This window comes from Salvia splendens, chromosome 6, assembly GCF_004379255.2.
Source record: "Salvia splendens isolate huo1 chromosome 6, SspV2, whole genome shotgun sequence".
Classification (NCBI taxonomy): domain Eukaryota; kingdom Viridiplantae; phylum Streptophyta; class Magnoliopsida; order Lamiales; family Lamiaceae; genus Salvia; species Salvia splendens.
This window is the reverse complement of record NC_056037.1, coordinates 34,491,947-34,511,349: the sequence shown is the minus strand read 5'-3', so window position 1 is coordinate 34,511,349 and position 19,403 is coordinate 34,491,947. Positions and strand designations below refer to the sequence as shown.

General features: G+C 36.2%; 2 protein-coding genes and 2 pseudogenes across 2 annotated transcripts; 3 read left to right on the top strand and 1 right to left on the bottom strand.

The window, feature by feature from the left end:
- Positions 1-655: 655 nt before the first annotated feature.
- Positions 656-5,928, bottom strand: LOC121808992 (lys-63-specific deubiquitinase BRCC36-like). Its single transcript, XM_042209544.1, has 10 exons — positions 5,593-5,928; positions 4,230-4,352; positions 3,660-3,747; positions 2,996-3,081; positions 2,710-2,928; positions 2,297-2,463; positions 1,716-1,874; positions 1,547-1,627; positions 1,417-1,471; positions 656-1,160 (listed from the first exon to the last, which is right to left on the bottom strand). Exons 1-10 carry the CDS (start codon positions 5,701-5,703, stop codon positions 966-968), a joined length of 1,284 nt encoding a protein of 427 aa, XP_042065478.1. The 5' UTR covers positions 5,704-5,928; the 3' UTR covers positions 656-965.
- Positions 5,929-7,624: 1,696 nt separating this feature from the next.
- Positions 7,625-11,355, top strand: LOC121806762 (biotin carboxyl carrier protein of acetyl-CoA carboxylase-like). Its single transcript, XM_042206893.1, has 9 exons — positions 7,625-7,836; positions 8,066-8,248; positions 8,606-8,685; positions 9,182-9,241; positions 9,391-9,624; positions 9,702-9,764; positions 10,629-10,697; positions 10,886-10,931; positions 11,024-11,355. The coding sequence occupies exons 1-9, from the start codon at positions 7,827-7,829 to the stop codon at positions 11,086-11,088; spliced, it is 810 nt and encodes a 269-aa protein (XP_042062827.1). The 5' UTR covers positions 7,625-7,826; the 3' UTR covers positions 11,089-11,355.
- Positions 11,356-11,358: 3 nt separating this feature from the next.
- On the top strand, positions 11,359-14,799 carry LOC121806760 (annotated as a pseudogene).
- Positions 14,800-15,665: 866 nt separating this feature from the next.
- On the top strand, positions 15,666-16,688 carry LOC121809886 (annotated as a pseudogene).
- The last annotated feature ends 2,715 nt before the right edge of the window (positions 16,689-19,403 follow it).

The following is a 19,403-nucleotide window of genomic DNA, read 5'->3' as shown; positions in this document are numbered from 1 at the left end:
CTTTCATGACAATGGCTAGGGATGTATTTATTTGAAATAAAAATAATATAGGATTTTATTTAATTGTAGGATGTGGATGATTTGATATATCGTTCAATTCCCCCTTATATTATATTGCAAAATTAGAGTCAATCACCAAATATACCTTTTTCGTATAAATGCAAGTTATAGATCTTATCCTTATCTATATTATGTACTACTTCACTACTATAAGATATCGGATATTCTCTTTTGTATTAATATTTAAAAAATGTTTGTGATACTAGTAGTACTATAATTTTCTGGATTTTTTCTATTTTGGATTAGTTTATGATGCTTTTATGTGCTCATTTCATAAAATTGAATGAAATTTTAAAGACATGAACAATTTATCTTCCACAAAAACTGGATGCTGTTATCCTAGTATTTTTTTCAAAACGGTAATACTTGATGAAGAACGAAAATAATATTTAAACAAACTAAGAAAGTAGTCACGTAAACCTTAACAACTTTTTACTTATAGGAAGGGTTAACTTTATCGTATGTACATGTTGGCGTAATAATAGAGTGGTTAATGTTTGAAACCAAAAGTCCCAGATTTGAATCTATAATAGTGCTTCTTCTAAATTTCTATTCATTTAACAACAAAAAAAGGTACATGAATCTGCAAACAAAAGAACTTAAAAACACTTGCACTAATTCTATTAGTGAAATATGATTATAAATGAGATTTCACAAGAGTCGTAGATGTTGATATAAATGTAGACCTTTGGAAACAACGGAGGTTCCCCATTCACCAGTATATCCCAAAAAAGGTGATTACACACTTAATGAAAATGCCATATTTAAACTTGTTTCTTCCCATGACAAAATGACAGTAGCTAGTAGACAAGCAGAATAAGCAGGTAGAGAGAGGGCATAAACAATTGCAATATTTAGCACCAAAAAGGGAAGGCTCAGCTCACACTAGAATAAGCTCTCCTCTCTCACGACTGGGACCCTCTTCGGCTCCGGCTACCACCCACATTTTTCACCTGGCTCAAGTCCGTCGGATACAAGTCCCTGTGACCGGAGGTACTACTCCGGTGCCCCTGAGATGGAGAGCGAGGAGACGAATTTGTGGGGCTTCCTTTTGAGACCTCTGATTCCAGTAGATTGGCTTCTTCCACAAGCAGATTTAACTGCTCAAGAAATGCCACACATAAAGCAAGGTCGACAAAAGTTGCAGCAGAAATGAAACTTCAGCTCAATTTGACTGAGTGAGCTGAAGGGGGAAGGGATTGATTTGGGAAAGGGAAGATGATGATTTTAGGCAAGACGAGACAAGAACAGCTCAACATCACACAAACAGTCATGACTTACCAACACAAGGGTGAAACATAAACTACAAAATTAACTCCACACATTTAAGGGCATTTAGGGCAACGCATGACTTACCTGAATTTCGTTTTCTCTCAAGCGATCTTGAAGAACAGTCATAGCAGGACTCAAGCTGCAAAGAGCAACATAAAAATTGTCAGAATGTTGAGCCAAAGTAGCAAAGTGGAAAAGGTTTGATGATTCTTACCAGTACTCAATCATTTTGCACATGGACGACTTGTATGTGGCTGTGTGATGAATGAAAGAGAGGGGGTGAACTTTGCCATCCCTGAAGATGCATCAAATAGTGGTGGTTAATGATGACAAAATATAATGTAAAGAAGATAATGGGAGCTATGCGAGTCACGTAATGTCACCTTGTGTTTTGTGCCATGGCTTGATTATATGCAGTCTTCTCTTCTTCATACAGTACCCGTTGGAGATATGTAAAGGATGACGAAGGAGAATCGATACTCAGAAGGGATGATGTAGGGAGAACATGAAGAGGAATTTCCTTTCTGATGTATTCGGCACCACTGTCAAGAAACAAAATATGTTTTAAGATTCGAGACAAAATAGATGTGCAGAAACTAAGGCAGCGCATGGAGATGAAAGTAAGATTTAAAAAATATATTAGGCAGTAAGAGAATTAACATTAAGACCCCAGAATAAAGATGATTAGACAAAATCGACAGGCATTATCTTTTATTGGAAAAGTTTAATGCTTAAGGAATATTCAGTGACATCGTTGAAGCCCCAACTCAAGCAATCAAAGGTAAAAGTTTCCAATTTCTTATTCTGTCTATTCTTAAAATGCCAAAGTAGAGTATAAATTTTACCATAGATAGAGTTCATTCTTCTTAATGCAATAGTCAAACAAAAGCGATATAAAATTATCAGTTGACAATGAGTTCAGGAAATGGAATATTAAAGTGATAAGAGTATATACTCACATTACCTCATCTCCAAAGTTGACAAATGCATCGCTTCTTGCATACCTTCAGTCATATCCATGGGATCCAAACCATTAATCGCATCATTCAAACTGTTAGCATGGCTATTGTTTCCTGTTTTAGCATTAGCATTAGCCAAAAAACCTCCCAAACGTGGTGATTTCCCTGAGCCCTAGCAAGACAAGTTCAGTTACTATACATGAGTAATCAAGTAATCATTCAAATACACGGGTGGAATGCATTTTCACTCTACATCGCTATTTTCAGTAGCCCACTATATTTGACTCTAAGGAAACTTACGAAAAACTCGTATCCAAAAGTCAGCAGTCTGCTACAAGGAATTATTTTTAAACAAGCCATCATAGACTTGAGAGACAGAAAATGCACAGAAATCAAGTCTCTGTTGATTCAGGCATACCTTAGAAACCCTACCAGCTGCCTCCGAATCTCCAGTGTCTTGTTCCATAGTTTCTCCTTTGGAAGAGCCAAACACAGCAATTGCATTGTCTGAAGAACTCATGGAAGACTCTAAATCTATTATAGAACTTTTTTGAACGGGAGTGAGAGAAAGAGGTTGCATCATGTGACCCTGCTTCCCATCCATAGACTGAAATGCAATGACTTGAATCCTTCCGACCTGCAATGATCTATATTAGCCAAAAGAGAAAAACTGATTACATTGCAGACAATCGTATTAACACTACCTTTTGAGCATCTTCACTGAAACAGGAAAAAATCAAACCAATAAACCCAGGATCCAATAGCTGATACATTGCTTGAGTCCGCACATCTGCAGAAATCCCAGAAAAACGGTATCATTACCATAGAGGACAAGCAAAAGTGTAAGCGGAAAAGAACTACGGTTAGTCCAATTTTGTAAAGGACTGTTATTCTACACCTTGATATTACAAAAGTTCCTCTCTCTCTTGAAAAGAGCCTCCAGCCAAAAGATTAATGCATCAGAAACACTGAAGATTATATTTGGAATATATACCAACTGTACAAATCTTTTTAGATTTCATAACCTCTACAGTATTGATAGGAAAAAACTATCTCAGAGTGTGAGCTAGCCAGCTTGGAGTAAGGCAAAGTACAGAAAAAAGTTTTGAATTCGCTGGAGAACAGGACTCCAGGATTCACGGGTTCTATAAATGGACATAATAATAGGTAACAATACAAATTCGGAAGAACTAAAACCAAACCAGGGAAGATATAAGAAATGGGTTTTAAAAATGGGTCCTAGCAAGATTGCTAATGATTTCTGCTTTCCTTTTTTAACAACGCAATGTAACATAAGGTGGTAAGGTAAAACTGCAAACACAGCCAAATCATCTCCCCAAAAACATATTGAGTCAGTTAAAAACTAACCAACATGAGATGGTAGGACTGTGATATGAGGGTGCGAGTGATACCAGCCAATCACCCTAGTTGTAGTTCCCGTTGCCATTGTCATTCTGTGTTATAAGGTTAATTGGACAAAGTCATCAACAATCAACAGAATAAAACATATAAGCCAAAGAAATGGCATACAATAACCGAATTCTTCAAGTGCTCTGCATAAATGCAGCGACAAAGGGTACTAATGCAGCTGCATTAAAGATTTTTTTGCATTCGAAAATCTTGTCCGTTTTATTAATAGTTAAACCAATAAAACTAGTTTAGCAGTGTGTAAAGTATTTTCTAAGTTCAATCGGCAAAAAATTGGGGTAGTTCAGAATATAAACTAAAAAGCACACAAAAATTCTACCAAATAACTCACTTTTAGATCTGTTCATTTTGTAAAAAAACATAGATTGATATGAAGCTACTAGTGTGCATCTAAAGTTATTCCTATCAATTTCCTCCTTTTGCCCTTTTTATTTCACTTTGCAGTCAATTTTCATTTTTCAACAAGATCCACAGAGGTATAAGTAAGATAGAGATGTAGTAAAAGGATATCTCAGCATGAACTGATGCAGCAGTCAGCTGCTCTGGGTTAGTCTCAACTCTATCCTTTTGTCGATCAGAACGTGGTTGTGGAAGTGCTTCCCAGATCAATGCAGTTACACCATTCTTTGTACTCTAAAACGAAAGGAAGAAAAACATTATCAGCAGAAGAAGTAAATTCTTCAAAAAGTGGCTAAAGATTTCACTAGAAGTGCATTGATTCAGTATACCACCAACATTTAAAGTTCAGGTAACTGGCTATAAGTAATGGCTTGAGCTACATGCCTCTACGGTATCACTTACTAAAAAAAATATTTTTTAATCTGATTGTTGCAGAAAACTGCTCTCTTCAAATCACCTATTCCGTCATTACTACAACTAATAGATAATAGATGGCCGTTATATTTATAAAAGTAGGAGAACAAAAGAAAAGGGCATCATCTTATACGATTTCCTATTTTAATAAAATCCAGCTTGACTATAGCAAAATCTAACAATGTGCGCTCTAGAATTTTAATATCTCAATCCTTCAGTTCAGGTTTGCAAATTTCTGCGCATTTAATGGTCCTTCCGTCCTAGGAATAACCCAATTGTGGAAGCTTTAAAATTTCAGGCATAAGTGCCCTTGCAGATGGAGCTCAAAACAATTTGAAAACTCCATTGCTGAAACGTCTTGCAAGTGAAATACTTCATAAGTTCCCGGTTTATCATTACCATAATCCAGAACCTCTCACAATAATCCAAGCACAGTCAAATACTCTAACTAGACCATTCCAGCAACTCCTCCTAACACCCTTTTTATTTCTTTCAGGTTGCCAATTCCTCCAAACCAGTAAGTGTATCATCCTAACTTGAATTGTGAAAATAACAAATACTCCTCTATAAACACTTCAACACAAAAATTAACCAAACGGGATCCACAAGATCCTAGTTCTAGCTAAACCAAATCCAAACTTCCGGTAAGATTTCACAATTACCAAGCTCAATCCTAATTTGACCGGTTGAGCAACTAAACACTAACTCCTTTTCTTTTAAGTTGTGGGGGCAGGGATAGAAACACATTCTCTGCAATCAGTAAGTCAACCATTGGGTGGAAACACCAAAATAACCAGTAAAACCACAATGCGCAAGGATAAAATCCACTTGAAATAGGATCAAACCATTAAATTTAGTTTACAAAGCTGAATCATAAAATGGGGAACAATAACAAGAATGTCCTCAAAATTTCTCAAGGAGGCTCTGTAAGCAAATGTGCAAGTTTACAATCCGTTAGGTAAAAAAGCTACAAACGCATCATTCCTCACAAAACCAAATTGGAACAACAAAACAACGACGCGAAGTTCAATTAGAAGGGGAAAAAAGGAATTTAGTGAACCTGAATATCACCAAGAAGAAGGCCCATGATCTCCTCAGTCTCAGTGGACAATGCATGGGTCAGGCACGTCAACCACACATCCTCCGACATCTTCACGCTCGTTAGAGACATCCCTTTCCTCTTTTCTTTCACTCCTTCAGTCTCTCTCTCTCTCTCTCTATTAAATGTATATCGATCAGAATTTTCTCAAATTCTCCGTTCCCCAACGCATATCTCAAGTTAGTTCATTTTCTTCAGAAATTTTCGATTTGTAGAGCTCGTATTAATGTTAGATTCATGGGGGTTTGGTTTGTTGGGGTTTGGGGAAATCAATTAATTCTTGTGGAGTGCGCCGTGTGGTGGGTCGTACCTTTGATTCGCTGCACCCGCGATTTTAAATTTAGTAAAAGAGCTTTTACAATTATTAATTTAAATAACCAGGTTTTATACATTAAAGTATTCCTTCTACCAAAACACTACACATTTTGTCATTTCATATAAAAGACACATTTACATATTTTTAGATATTCATTATTTAAAGACACATTTACATATTTTTAGGAGAACTTAATTCTCTACTAACTTATTGGCTTATATTTTATTAAGTATACTATAGTAGTAGTATATATGAGATCAATCTTTTTCATTCATTTTTTAAAAAAAAATCAAACAATTTCTTCGAACATTTGTCAAGCAAAATGTGTCTTTAAATATGTGAGATTTGTTTTAATTTTCCTTTATACTAATAATTATTCTTGAATTTGATATAGATCTTTTTGAGCTTTTACTGCCCACTTTTAAAAATTGTTTGTTATTTTATAAAAAATGCAATTACGTTGAAAGTGGATTTTAAATTTTAAAATTAGTTATACTTATCATATGATGAGTATTATATTGCTAACTACAATTAAATAATAGCTCTTAGATATTCAAATAAAAGACCTAGATAATCAGCCTTAAATGTCAATACGAAACAAAAAACGTGAAGGTATTACCGTCAATTTACAACAAATTAAACTTTTAAAAAATATCACGTAACTTTAAAACGCATATAACTTTCTCGATTTAAATTATTTTTTCGCACAACATATATCAAATTAAAGATAATTTCACAAGGATTCTAACGAGATCTCACTTGCACATGTTCCGATGTCAAAATTTGAAGAAAAAAATCAAAAAATTTCAATTTTTTCATACAACAACAAATGTCTACATAGTATATAAAATATGTTAATATAATACATGTAGAATGTATTTCTTAAAGCAATGTGTCGACATAAGCAATGTGTTGACATTATCAAAGCATTGTGTTGATATTTTCAAAACATTATATTGACATTTTCATCCAAAACCCTAATTTAGTAGTTTTTTATCTTTTTCGATTTAATTAATAAAAACAAAAACTACACGTGGCAAATTTTAGACTACTAGATTTCTAAAATCTTATAGACTTAAATTAGTTGTAGTTAGCAAGTAGAGAGTGAGTTAGCAATTGATCACTCCCCTATCATATCGTCGTCCCTATCATATGGTCGTTTATAATATTCCTTATTTATATAAATACAGACACACTCCAATACTCTATACAATGAGAAAATACTTCACTTTATTAATCTAATCTTTCTCTAGCAAATTACTAGTTAGTATTCAATTTCCATGGATATATTCAGCAATAATGATACTTCCGCCAATGGGCAATGACGAAATGGCAGATTTGAAAAAATGGAGATTTAACTCCTAAAAATTGGGAAATTTGAAAACAAACAAATACACAACATAAGAAGTTGTCAAGAAGTTTGGATTTTTTTATGGGAATAACCTGCCATTTAAATGTTTTGATATGGAGCGACTAATGAAGTTGTTTTGACCCGATTAACATCGGCGTGAAATAACTAGAATTGAACCACCAAATTTCAAATTCTTGAGTTAAATGTGAAATTGAAATTGTAAAATTAGAATTAAAATTAAATTCAATATAAATCCATATATTTATATAGTAGTAGTACCAAACAACAGAACTTAAATTTAAGCTCTCAATTACAATTTCAAAGCACAAATTCCCCTTATCTCAAACGTAGTCTAAATGACTGGAGTGTCTAAAGCAAGAAAAGAAAAGAAAAGACAATAAACGACGAAAGGATATCTAGAATCACTACTAATCGTTTCAGCCTATTGGAAAGCTTACAAAATCTGAAGTCTTGAGTCAGTCCGGCACCGACAACACAATTCTGTTATCAACTTCTCATCACTTTCTCATGGCTGCGTGTTAGTCTTCTCTCTCTCTCTCTCTCTATATTTCGTGCTCTAACAATTCTCGTTTATGTAATTGCTCTAACGATTATTGATCCCACCCGTAACATATCCTGCATTCACTCTCTCTTGTCGATTTTTTGTGCTTTACTTCCCAGCGAACTTGAAGTAGAAAACTTGCACTGAGATGAGAATATGTATCATCAATTTTGTGGGTGTTGATGTGTATACATATATATTTCAGGCGGTTTGGGGACTTCAACCCTTAAAGTTGCAAACTTGGAGCGGGGCAATGGTCCACCTAAATTGATCAATTTGCAGACTTTTCCAAAATGCGTCCTATTTGATGATCTGGCATTTTCACACAAATCAAACAAGGCTTTGATGATTAGGTGCCGGAGTTCGAAATCCGAGGCTGGGCCTGATTGTGAGTGCTGATTTTGTTTGCTAGGTTGTTTAAGTGACTGTATTCTTTCTGTTTAGCTTTGATACTTGTGTTTATTGGGAGCTAGTTTTCTTTTCTATGCTCAGTTTTGTAGTTGTCTGTCTGATGGGTTGTTTAGATGCACGTTTTGCAGTAAAACAAAGTTTAAGTATTTAGATACACATTTGGCAGTCAAATTTTGTGCCAAAAGAGGAATATGGAAATGGAAATGTCAGTGATAGGGAAGAGAGGGCCTGCCTTCTCATTCTTTATGTTACCTATAGTGCCGTGGTGTGATAAATATCGGCAGATGGGTTGATGTCACAGCCTTGATTACTTTTTTTTTTCTTTAACCCACAGCCACTACCAATTTGGAGGACAAACCTGAAGAAAGTTTGTCATCTGATGTGCCAAGCACGTACGCTCCCAATCCGTTTGAGGTGAGTTTTTGTTATTCGCGTAAAGATGATTCTGTATAATCCTAGTTACGGATTTATCGTTATTTCACTGCATTCGTTGCTTGTAAGATTGATTCTGAAGAAAAGAAAGATTCTGAACATTAGTTTTGCACAATTAGACCAAACAAGGTGCTATATTTACTGTTTGTATTAGATAAACAAGACAATTCTGATCCTAAATTATTACTAATTCAAAACATGGATAAACCTTTTTTTTTTCTATGTTGTGCATGGTGAATTGGTGCCTTGTATCATTCGGTACTGATGTTTTCTGGAGTTGTCACTTTATAACTTTCAGTTTCCCATCAGTTCATTTGAAATTCTCAACTACCCATTAGGATTCAATTCCAGTTTGTCCAATGTCTTGAATCCTATGCAGAGATTCACATTTTTTTGTACTTGTTAATTGTTGTGCTATTCTGATGCTCATGAACTCACGCAGTTCATAAATGAAGGCTTTCTTACTCTCATTTTACAGGTAGAATCTCTTCTGACAGTTATGTGCGACACAAAATCAATAATGCAGTTTGAACTTAAAGTAAGACGGTTCACTATTTCCTTTTTTATTCTCATCCATTGTTTTGGAGAACATCAGTTCATCTTCAGCAAGATTAAAAACACATTGAGTGCTTCTATTAAGCAAGTCTAATATCTATCTGGTTTCTTGTCTATGTTTCCCATCATTAGCTTGGGGAGTTTCAATTACATGTGACTAGAGAATTGGCTGAGCAGAGTGCTCCCCCACAAGCTCCAGTTCCTACACCAGTTGCTGCCCATTCTGTTCCTGAAACTCCTGGCTCTGATAATTCTGAACCGTCACCACCTTTAGCCCTTGCAAAATCATCATCTTTCTCTGGAAGAGTTCAGACCTTGCTTGACAAGGCAGTGGATGAAGGTTTGGCGATACTTCAATCGCCAAGGGTAAGAATGCACAGATACTATTTGTATACATGATGGCCTCTTCAATATAGCCATTAGCTTTTGTTATTGTGATGTAGGTTGGATACTTTAGGAGATCTTGGACAATTAAAGGGAAACGTGCTCCTCCATCTTGCAAAGAGGTATATGTTTTTCATGTAGCATTCCTTTGTTTATTTTAGTTTGCTGGGCTTTAGAAAATATTGGACAAAAGGAAACAAAAGGGTCTTAGATAACCTCAGATCAATCGATCAAATATAGATTGGTGCATTATCACCTTCCAGTTTGATGCATCTTTCAAATGCATTTTAGCTTGATTTTGCTTCTCGGATTGCCTCAATTACTGAAGCATATAAAGACGATACATATGATACCATTTGTCTTGCACTAAAGTAAATGATGAAATGTATTTCGTTCATAAAATCGTCACTTCATCAAAATGCCTTTCAACTTGCATAGCAAATCTCTATTTTCTGCAGTTTTAAACATGGACTTTGTAACGCCTTGAGGCCACATGGGGGTGGGGCTCCAGTGCTATGGCGGAACTATGGGCTAGAAGAGTCCACTAAGCCCGTGTATAAACTACCTAAACTTTCATTACCCACTTGATGTGGGACGTTACAGATAAAAGGACATTTATCCTAGTTTAGTTAACTTCAACGGAATTTTCTATATCAAATTCCCACACATTGTCTATGCGAGAACATGTCTAACACATGACTATAGTGTATGTAACTTTACCTAGTATCATTATAATCTTTGTTTTTATTAGCTATAAACACATTGATGCCTCCACAAACTCTAATTGTTTCAAAGTTCCGCATTCGAATTTAATATGGAATGATTATTCTAAAGGTGAGCCTCCATATTCTGTTCATTCATTTATGGGCATGCATAACATCGTTACCCTGGGTCATTATTAGCACCCTTTAAAAGCTTCATTGTCAATTATACTATAATATCATCTACAATTTCGTCACTGAACAGTTTATGATACTGCTTAACAGAAGGACATAGTGAAGGAGGGTCAGGTGCTCTGCTACATCGAACAGCTAGGAGGTGAACTACCTGTTGAGGTTTGGCTTGGTTTCGATCGCCATTATCTTTCGTTAAGCTAAAATCTACACGTTAGAATAACTTGCACCTTTCCCTTTTTGATGACTTTTTTCTATCTATCCTTCATCCTTGTAACTCATGCACTTTTATGTACACTCCATGTTAAAATTATATATTCATTCCTTCCCTTTTATTTGTTTTTTGGCAGTCCGACATTTCTGGTGAGGTCGTTAAGATACTTAAAGAAGATGGCGGTTAGCATCCTTCATTACTTAACACTCTGTGGTTACCCAATTTCCTGTTTTGCATCCACTGATACGGTTCACATTCACGTTTATGTTCACAGATCCCGTTGGATATGGTGATGCTCTTATCGCTGTCCTTCCTTCCTTTCCTGGGATATTACTATGAACACCAATAACTAGTTCCTTCCTTTCCTGGGATATTACTATGAACACCAATAACTAGTACCGTGATTAGATTGAACAAATTGAATGAACAGACGGATTAGCTCTAAGACTTTTCTTATGTATTTGTTGCCTATAAATAGAAATCTATTTATTCGTGTAGTGCCTGCGTGATTTGTCCAATGTTGTGTGTATCCATCAGCTGTACTGACTCTATAACCATGCTACATTTTCATCGAAATGTATTCCACGATTCTGACTTTTTTCTTTATATTAGTTGTGTTCCAGTTCTTGGTGAATTTTCATTCTCACATAGCTTCCTTACTAGAATTCCTGATTGTAAATCTCAAGAACTCTACACATAGTGCAACCTGCCAAACGATATTGCTTATAAAGCCCGTTGAACAGCTTACACGTACGTATGATTTTTATAAATGTAACATACAGAAATTTGGATTGACAATCACATCAACTTGTTAGCTTTCTCTATTTACTTCTAATCTCTGCAGATTGAGCATACTTGACAGTTGCGTGGGCCAAAGAGGCAATGGAGCGAACCCTTTCAAACGATAAAAGCTCGTTGATTAGTGCTGGTTCCATGCAGAGGACAAATGGAAGCTATGTTTCGTTATCAATGAGTTCCTCTGGGTATCCCTATAACGCTGGTCGGATCACCGAGAGCTGCACCTTGATTGGATGACCGACGCTGTAAGTCTCCCAGTTGTTCGATTTTTCTGCCCTTTCCTCTGCATCGTGTCTCTAGTTTTAACTGTTACATCTACAGTTTAGCATTGCAGTTCAATTTAAGAGATCTCATAAAGCCTTTGAAAAGATAGTTTTTCTTGAATGTGAAGGATACACAAAAAAAATACTAATCAATTAAGCACAAAATAAAATAAATACTACTAGTATTGTGTTAGTTTTTAGTCGGTGGATTGATTTTCATTGATTTTTTTGTTGCAAGTATCGATTATTTTTTGACAATTTTGGGCACGAGATGATGATGCCTTTTGACGTAAATTAGAAATTAGTGATGGGAACGAATGTGGTATTTAGTTCCAATAACTTGAAACAATGTCCTAATAATGAATGGGGCCAACTCAATTATCGTTTCCATGTGTCAAGAAGCACTTTTAGTCATTGTCACCAACAAAGTGCGAAATTACAAATTAGGTCGACTATTTTGAACATTTTATATTTTATTTATCAATATAACAAGCTTATCTCGATGGTTTTTTGGGGGTGCTATGCAAGAACTCATTGGTATAGACATGAAATACAAAATAATTAGAAATGACTCTATTGGCAAAGGAAAATAAAGATGAATAAACCCAATTCACTTCTAATCTCCCCCTTTCGTTTGTTGATCTGTTTCTAATAAGTTTATTATTGTAGTTACTATTAAGTAGTGTAGGGACTATAAGAACTAAGTCCAAATTTCCAATTAAATAGGAGACAAATAGAATTTCCCATTGTCTATATAGCTTTGGTTAAGAGAATATTTGATCACTAGACTGTTTAATCAACGGTCTTACCACAACACATATCAACATCACATGAACAAAACTCAGCATTAAATCACTATAAATAAGTCAGAATTTGAGGTGTTCTTGATTGACCACAATAAAAGACACAACCATGACTTGTGATCCACATGTTTTCTCTCATGCACAACACAAACACAATCTAGGCATGCAAAAATAGAAATTCATGAATCTTCATCACTTATCAAACCCCTATATATCCACACAATCAAGACAAAAACTAAACAATGAAAAAACAAGAATCAATCATAAATCTCGAGAGACACAAGCAAGAACGTGGTTCCTTGGTTTCTCCACTTCAAATCGACGAAGCTATTTGGTCATGGGCGCGATAGCAATGGTGATAGTCCTCACCGTCATTGTACGAAAATGGGCCATCTACCTCGAGTCCAATGATCGCGACCGCAGATCGTCTAGCAAGATTGCGGATAAGAGCAATCCAAATCACTCGATACAAGTGATCAATCACAAGACAAGAGTTGCTTCGTCAATAATTAGGAGTTACGCCCTCGAGGAGCTCAAGGTGGCCACAAGCGATTTTAGGATTAGGATTGGGGTCGGGGCCACGTCCTATGTGTACCTCGCTGAGCTCGGAGACGGGAGATTCGGAGCAGTGAAGCGCGTGTTGGCGGAGAGAGGTGGCAACCAGAAAATGTTTCTTGATGAGGTCTCGGTTTTGCTAAGGATTTCTCATCCTAATCTCGTTGGCTTGCTTGGATTCTGTCTCGACAAAGGTAGGCCTTTTCTCAATTCTACTTTTCATTACTGTGAGTAAATCTCCCTATGCAATAATTCACATAATCTTCTAACATGATATCAAATCGGGTTGTCGACTGTAGACTGAAATTTTAACTTATCCAATAATATCGCTAGGCCGAAACAAGAAAATGAGCAACTCAACAGTTATATATAGGCTTTAAATTTGAGTAAGTTCGATACCATTTTGCACAACCTATTCATGAATTTTGATTTTTCACTCCATGCAAATTATAGGATGGAATTAAAAATCTTGATTGATTAATATTTTATATGATGTAAATTAAGTACAAATTGACACCTTATAGTAAAATAGTCTAATGATGACTCTGCTCTCTAAACAGGGGAACAACTGCTACTTCTCGAATACGTCCCAAACAAGAGCCTATTCGACCGTATGCACACGCGGCAGGGCCACTACTCGGGCACGCTGACATGGCGCAATCGCATCAATGTCGCGCTGGACATTGTGTATGCCCTCGATTATCTCCACTCAGTGGCCGACCCCCCTGTCATACACCGCGACATAAAGTCATCCAATGTGCTCCTCATCAATGACGACCATGCCAAGCTCTCAGTTGGCCACTGCAAGCTTGGCAGTCACGCCCAGAGGGCCCACACCCCGATAGCAGTCAAGGGCTCCCTGGGCTACATTGACACTATTTACCTAGACACAGTCACACAGGGATAGTGTCCCCTAAGAGCGACGTCTACAGCTTTGGAGTCTTGCTCCTGGAGCTCATCACGGGGATGAAGTCGCTCCAGGGCTCGTCCACGCTGGCTGAGTGGACTGAGGAGTACCGGAAGAGCGATGACGTGGAGGTCATGGTCAAAATGTTGGACCCTAAGCTCAAAGTTGGTGATGTTAATGTTAATCATCTCAAATTGTTGGTGGATGTTGCAAATGTTGCTCTGCTTGAGGATTGTGAAGCAAGGCCAGATATGACACAAATTGCTTACAGAATTTCAACTTGCTTGGAAATTCAACCTCAATTGCAACCTGAGTTGCCAGTTTAGGTTTTGTGCACATGTATACAGAAAAATATTTAGGAATTAGTGTTTTTAGATGTATAACTTTTTTCCCTTTTGGAGATAGGAATTTATGTATATAGTATTAGTTCTGTCCAAAATTTAAACTTATAAATACCTCTTGTAATGATTAGTGGGAACCAATTCGGTTCTCGATCTAATCATGAGTTTTTCACACTAAACGCCGATTCTAAATTGGGAAGTTTGGCTTGAGTCTTTTGAGATAATAATACGAGTAACAGGGAAATTATTTACGATACCAAGAGTGATCACTCATAGGAAATGGCTCAATAACACACACTTTTGACTCTCAAATTCATACTTGCATATTAATCTTAAAATTTAAGATTAATTGTTAATCCTTGATCAAATTAGTTTTTATGCCATTGAGGTATCTCATGAGCAATATTGTCAATTGTATGGCGGCTTATGACGGTTCGCCTAAAAGCCGCCACAGGGACATGGCGTATTAGTATGGAGGGATATGGCGGTTAATAATTAAATAAATAAAATAATACTTATATATTCATATATAATCCAAAAATTAGAAAATAATAAAAATATAACATCTAAAACTCTTAAACACAATTAATAAAGCATAAAATACAACTCCAACCTCCATGTTTCTTGCATAATGCCACATTCCTAAATGCAGTACACACGCAATGTTGTCAAATGGCGGATATGGCGGCGCTATGACAGCGCCATGGTACTTGGCGGTTCCACCACCAAACGCCATGCCATAGCGCCGTCATATCCGCTATTTAATAACATTGCTCATGAATATAGTTTATCTAAGGTTTGTCTAAGGTAATCTCATTGTTGCACCTGTTTTTCATTGGTTGGAAGGTATTGTTGGATCTTGGTAGATTGACACAAGTTATTGAATTTATTCTCCATTATGAGTATTGTGGTGTGAGGTATAACTGATCAAATTCTTACTATAATAGTACAATGTTTTCTAGATAGCAATGGGAGCTCCACACAGCGGTTCCTTAATTCTAGTAAGAAACGGCCATATTTGTACCAAAATTTGTTGAAACCCTTATTCATGTCCCACGTCAATCTGATGATGATCGTGTTTCATCTACATATTCTTATATAACACACCCCTTATAAGGTATTTTTATAGGGTGAGAGACTAATTTCTACATGGTATCAGAGCATGTCCAACTCAATGAAGATCTCTTTTGTCTCTTTTTATGTTGCACGTGTGGAAGTCTGATAATGCATTCCAACTCACACATATAGGGACATGTTAAACCCTAATGCTGGTGGTCCCACATCGATTTATTAATGATGATATCTTTTTTATATATTCTTGATAATCCTCTTCCTAGCATCATTTGGATTGCTTAAGACATTTTCAATATCTTATTTTATTACTAGTTTTTTTTAAGTAAAATTTCAATTTTCAAATGTAATTTTACCTTATAATGCAAAATTATCCTATATAAGTACTTACCGTTCCAAACATCACCAAGAAAACTCCGCAGTCCAAAAGAGTAAAAAAACATTTCCGATTTCGGAGCCATCATCCAAGAAAAATCCCAAAAAAATCATACGGGATTCCCACCTCCACAACTCCAGTTTTCATCAGTCCAACACAAAATATCTAGACCTGCAGACAAATCTCGAGGTCGGCAATGGAGAGCTTGCAGAGATCTGCTATATCGTTCCGGCGACAAGGCTCGTCGGGATACGTATGGGACGACAAATTCCTCGCCGACCAGTTTAATAAGGTCGCTAACGAGCGGAAGGAAGAGAGCAGCACCAGCGCCACCAGGGAGAATAAAGAGGATCCAATTCCAATAGCCACCGCCGCGAAGAAATCGCCGCCGCCGCCCGCCGGATTGGTGATCGATAGGAGCCGATCCAACGGCGGAAGGGGATTCCGTACCGGAAAGGTGTCTCCGGCGGTCGAACCGCCTTCGCCTAGGGTTTCGGCGTTCGGATGCTGCGGTGCTTTGGGAACCGCGAGAAGACGCGCCGCCGGCCGCCGAAGCCCGGTAAGCGCGTGAGGTGAGGATTCCTTGTTTTTTAATCGAGAAAATTAAAATGATCGTGCTGTTCTATTTCTGCCTTTTCCTCGTGGATTTGATACGTTCAAGTAGGTAGCTTGTATTCTTTTTGACTTTTTGTGTAATTTATGTGTGTGGATCTTAGAAATCAGTGGAAATGCTTGATGCTATTGTGCATACTTGGGGAAATATTGTGGAGTGGAGATTTAAGCATCTTTTAATAAAAAAAATACACGAGATTTGAGATTGAACAACATCAATGATTGAAGACCGAACAATAGCGAGATTTCGATGATTTTTATTACTACTATCTTATAGCAGTTCTTATTTACTTTTTGGAAAGGTATGCATATTTAGTAATTATAAATACAATTATTATGGATAAATGATACTCCTATTTGTGGGGGCGTTTCCAGTATTTGGATATGCTGCTAGGATTGGTTCAATACTCAAAAATCAAAATGATGGGTTTCGTTTACTATTTTTGAGATATTATGATGAATTTAGTGCAAATGATATAATGGGTCTAGTTAAGCATGCACAAACCGAACCGGCCGGTTCATGAACCGAAACCGGCGGTTTGAACCGGCCAGCGGTTTCGCGGTTCAAGCGGGCCGGTTCAAGTTCGAGAAAATGACAAACCGTAACCGGCGATTCAACTGTCTCAACGGGCAGATTCCGGCTAGGGGCGTAGGTTGCAGAAAAACCGCCGGTTTCTGACGTAAACCGTCAGTTTCCGACGGTTCCGATGCTTTTTCAGGTGGCAGAGCGTAGGTGGTAGTGTATAGGCCTGAAAACCGGTTGTTTTCGGCCAGAAACCGCCGGTTTCCGTCAGAAACCGTGGACTGAACCGTCAGTTTTGGTCCGAATCGTCGGTTCAGGCGGTAAACCGGCCGAATTTGAAATTTCAAAAAAAAAATTCTTCCAATTTTACTTCTATAAATACCCCACTTCCCCATCATTTTTACTCACCTCATTCTTGTATTAACAAGGATTTTCTTCTCAATCTTCATTTCTATATTCTCTCAACATTCTTTCTAATTGCTCAAGTTGTTTATTAGTTGCTACTTACTACTATATTTGTTGATTGTTAGACTAAACTCAACATTTAAAGTTGAATTGCTAAATGTGTCTTCAATTTAGTTATGTAGAAAGATCTCCTTCGCCAACTAAGAGTATATATACTTATAAAATTATTGTTCAGAACTTCTAAGTCCTTTTTTGTAATTTGTAATTAGATTCGTTGTTGACTAGTAGTCTCGTTGTATTTAAATTTTTGTTTAAGACTTCAAGACCTCAAAATTGTTGTAACTTGTAATTGTTGTAACTTGTAATCTCAATAAAATTGCAACTTTCATCGTGTTTTTTGAATTTTATTTACGCACATTTCATAGATAAACAAATAAATAAATGCAAAAAAAAAAAATTTGACGAACTGCCGAACCGGCAAAAAACCGGCGGTTTTGAACCGCCCCGTAAACCGGCGGTTTTTGAACCGGAATCGGAACCGTCGGGACCCTTGGCGGGCCGGTTCCGGTTCATGGGGATGATGAACTGTGAACCGCCGGTTCATGAACCGGACCCGGCGGCTTACGAACTGTGTGCATGCCTAGGTCTAGTAGCCACATAAATGGAGTAATATTTATTCGAACGTTTTAAAAGTAACAACCGTTTTAAAATTAAAATTGTGTGAACCGTATTACTTCTGATCCTTAATAATTATTGCCTGATAATATCATGTATGGCGTTCTTTATTGGTAGTAGATATTTAAGTCATCAGATTTGGCATCAACGAAACCATTTCTGCAAAATGATTTTAAAAAAAATACACAAATAAGAATAATATCATGTCACAAGAAGCATAATTGCTTCAGCACCAGTGCGAATTGTCTATATTTCTATTAGTATATATGTACATCTATAATAAATTAATAATAGTATTAACGATAGCGATATAAAAAAAAACATGTACCCTATCGTGTACGTATGCATATCATACGTATTCAAACATGTAGACTTGGATACATGTACCAATAATATAGTGACAATCTTGAAATTTGTTTACTTTTTTTGATGGTGATAAAAGTTAGAAATTATTTAAAGTGGAACGTATTACCTATATGCTTTGTCCCTCTTAATCCACAAAATACGCACGCGCTAACATGCACATACGGAATATGGAGGTGATTATAAATGAAATTGGACGACCTTATATTATTGACAAAAAAATTAAATACTGGAGTAGTACTACTTTCCTACTAAAATTTACGATTATAGAGTCATAGACCTATTAAAATAAAAAAATTTCTTCCCCTCGTGGGCCTTGGTTTCCATAATGAAAATAAAGCAAGTGCAATATTAATTTATTATTATAATGAAAATATATAAATTAAGGCTTATTAAACTTTTACTAAATTTGATTATTTAACAAATGAGATTAACCTGATAAAGTGAATGAACAGCACATGACAAAATTATACAATGATCTAATTATTAGAGCAACAACTCCATAATTAAAAGTAAGTCTGAAACCTAGCTACCATTTTGGGACTTTATTGTGGAAACTCTTTAAATCTCGTCACAACTTATGATCTGAATCGGCGGCTTATTTTCCAATGTGGTCCATGACAATAATATGTTTGAATGTCTAATTTTTGTGAATTAATTATTTATTAGGAACTCACGATTTATCATAAGACAAATTAATAATTTTCTATCACAATTTAAATTATTCAATCATCCCTCGGTTCAAAAGAATTTATCGAAGCGTGACATTGTTAAAAATCAAATTAGTAAGTAGTAGTATAGTAAAGTTTATGCAGTGTCAATTTACTGCACAAATGAGAATGTGTTGGGTTCAACCCAATTTTACTTAATTAAATTTGGGAAGAGACTCTGATTCATAATTAGTGAATTTAATGAATTTTTAAGTAATGAATATAAAACGAGATGCTATTGTTTACATTCAA

Excerpts from the sequence above, each read along its gene's own strand:
- LOC121806762 (XM_042206893.1), top strand. Across the intron at positions 9,242-9,390 it reads TAATGCAGTTTGAACTTAAA|CTTGGGGAGTTTCAATTACA; the intron begins GTAAGACGGTTC and ends TCCCATCATTAG. Across the intron at positions 9,625-9,701 it reads CGATACTTCAATCGCCAAGG|GTTGGATACTTTAGGAGATC; the intron begins GTAAGAATGCAC and ends ATTGTGATGTAG.
- LOC121808992 (XM_042209544.1), bottom strand. The coding sequence starts at position 5,703 with ATGTCTCTAACGAGCGTGAAGATGTCGGAGGATGTGTGGTTGACGTGC. Across the intron at positions 1,472-1,546 it reads TGCAAAATGATTGAGTACTG|CTTGAGTCCTGCTATGACTG; the intron begins GTAAGAATCATC and ends TGCTCTTTGCAG. Across the intron at positions 1,161-1,416 it reads TGAGAGAAAACGAAATTCAG|TTAAATCTGCTTGTGGAAGA; the intron begins GTAAGTCATGCG and ends TTTCTTGAGCAG.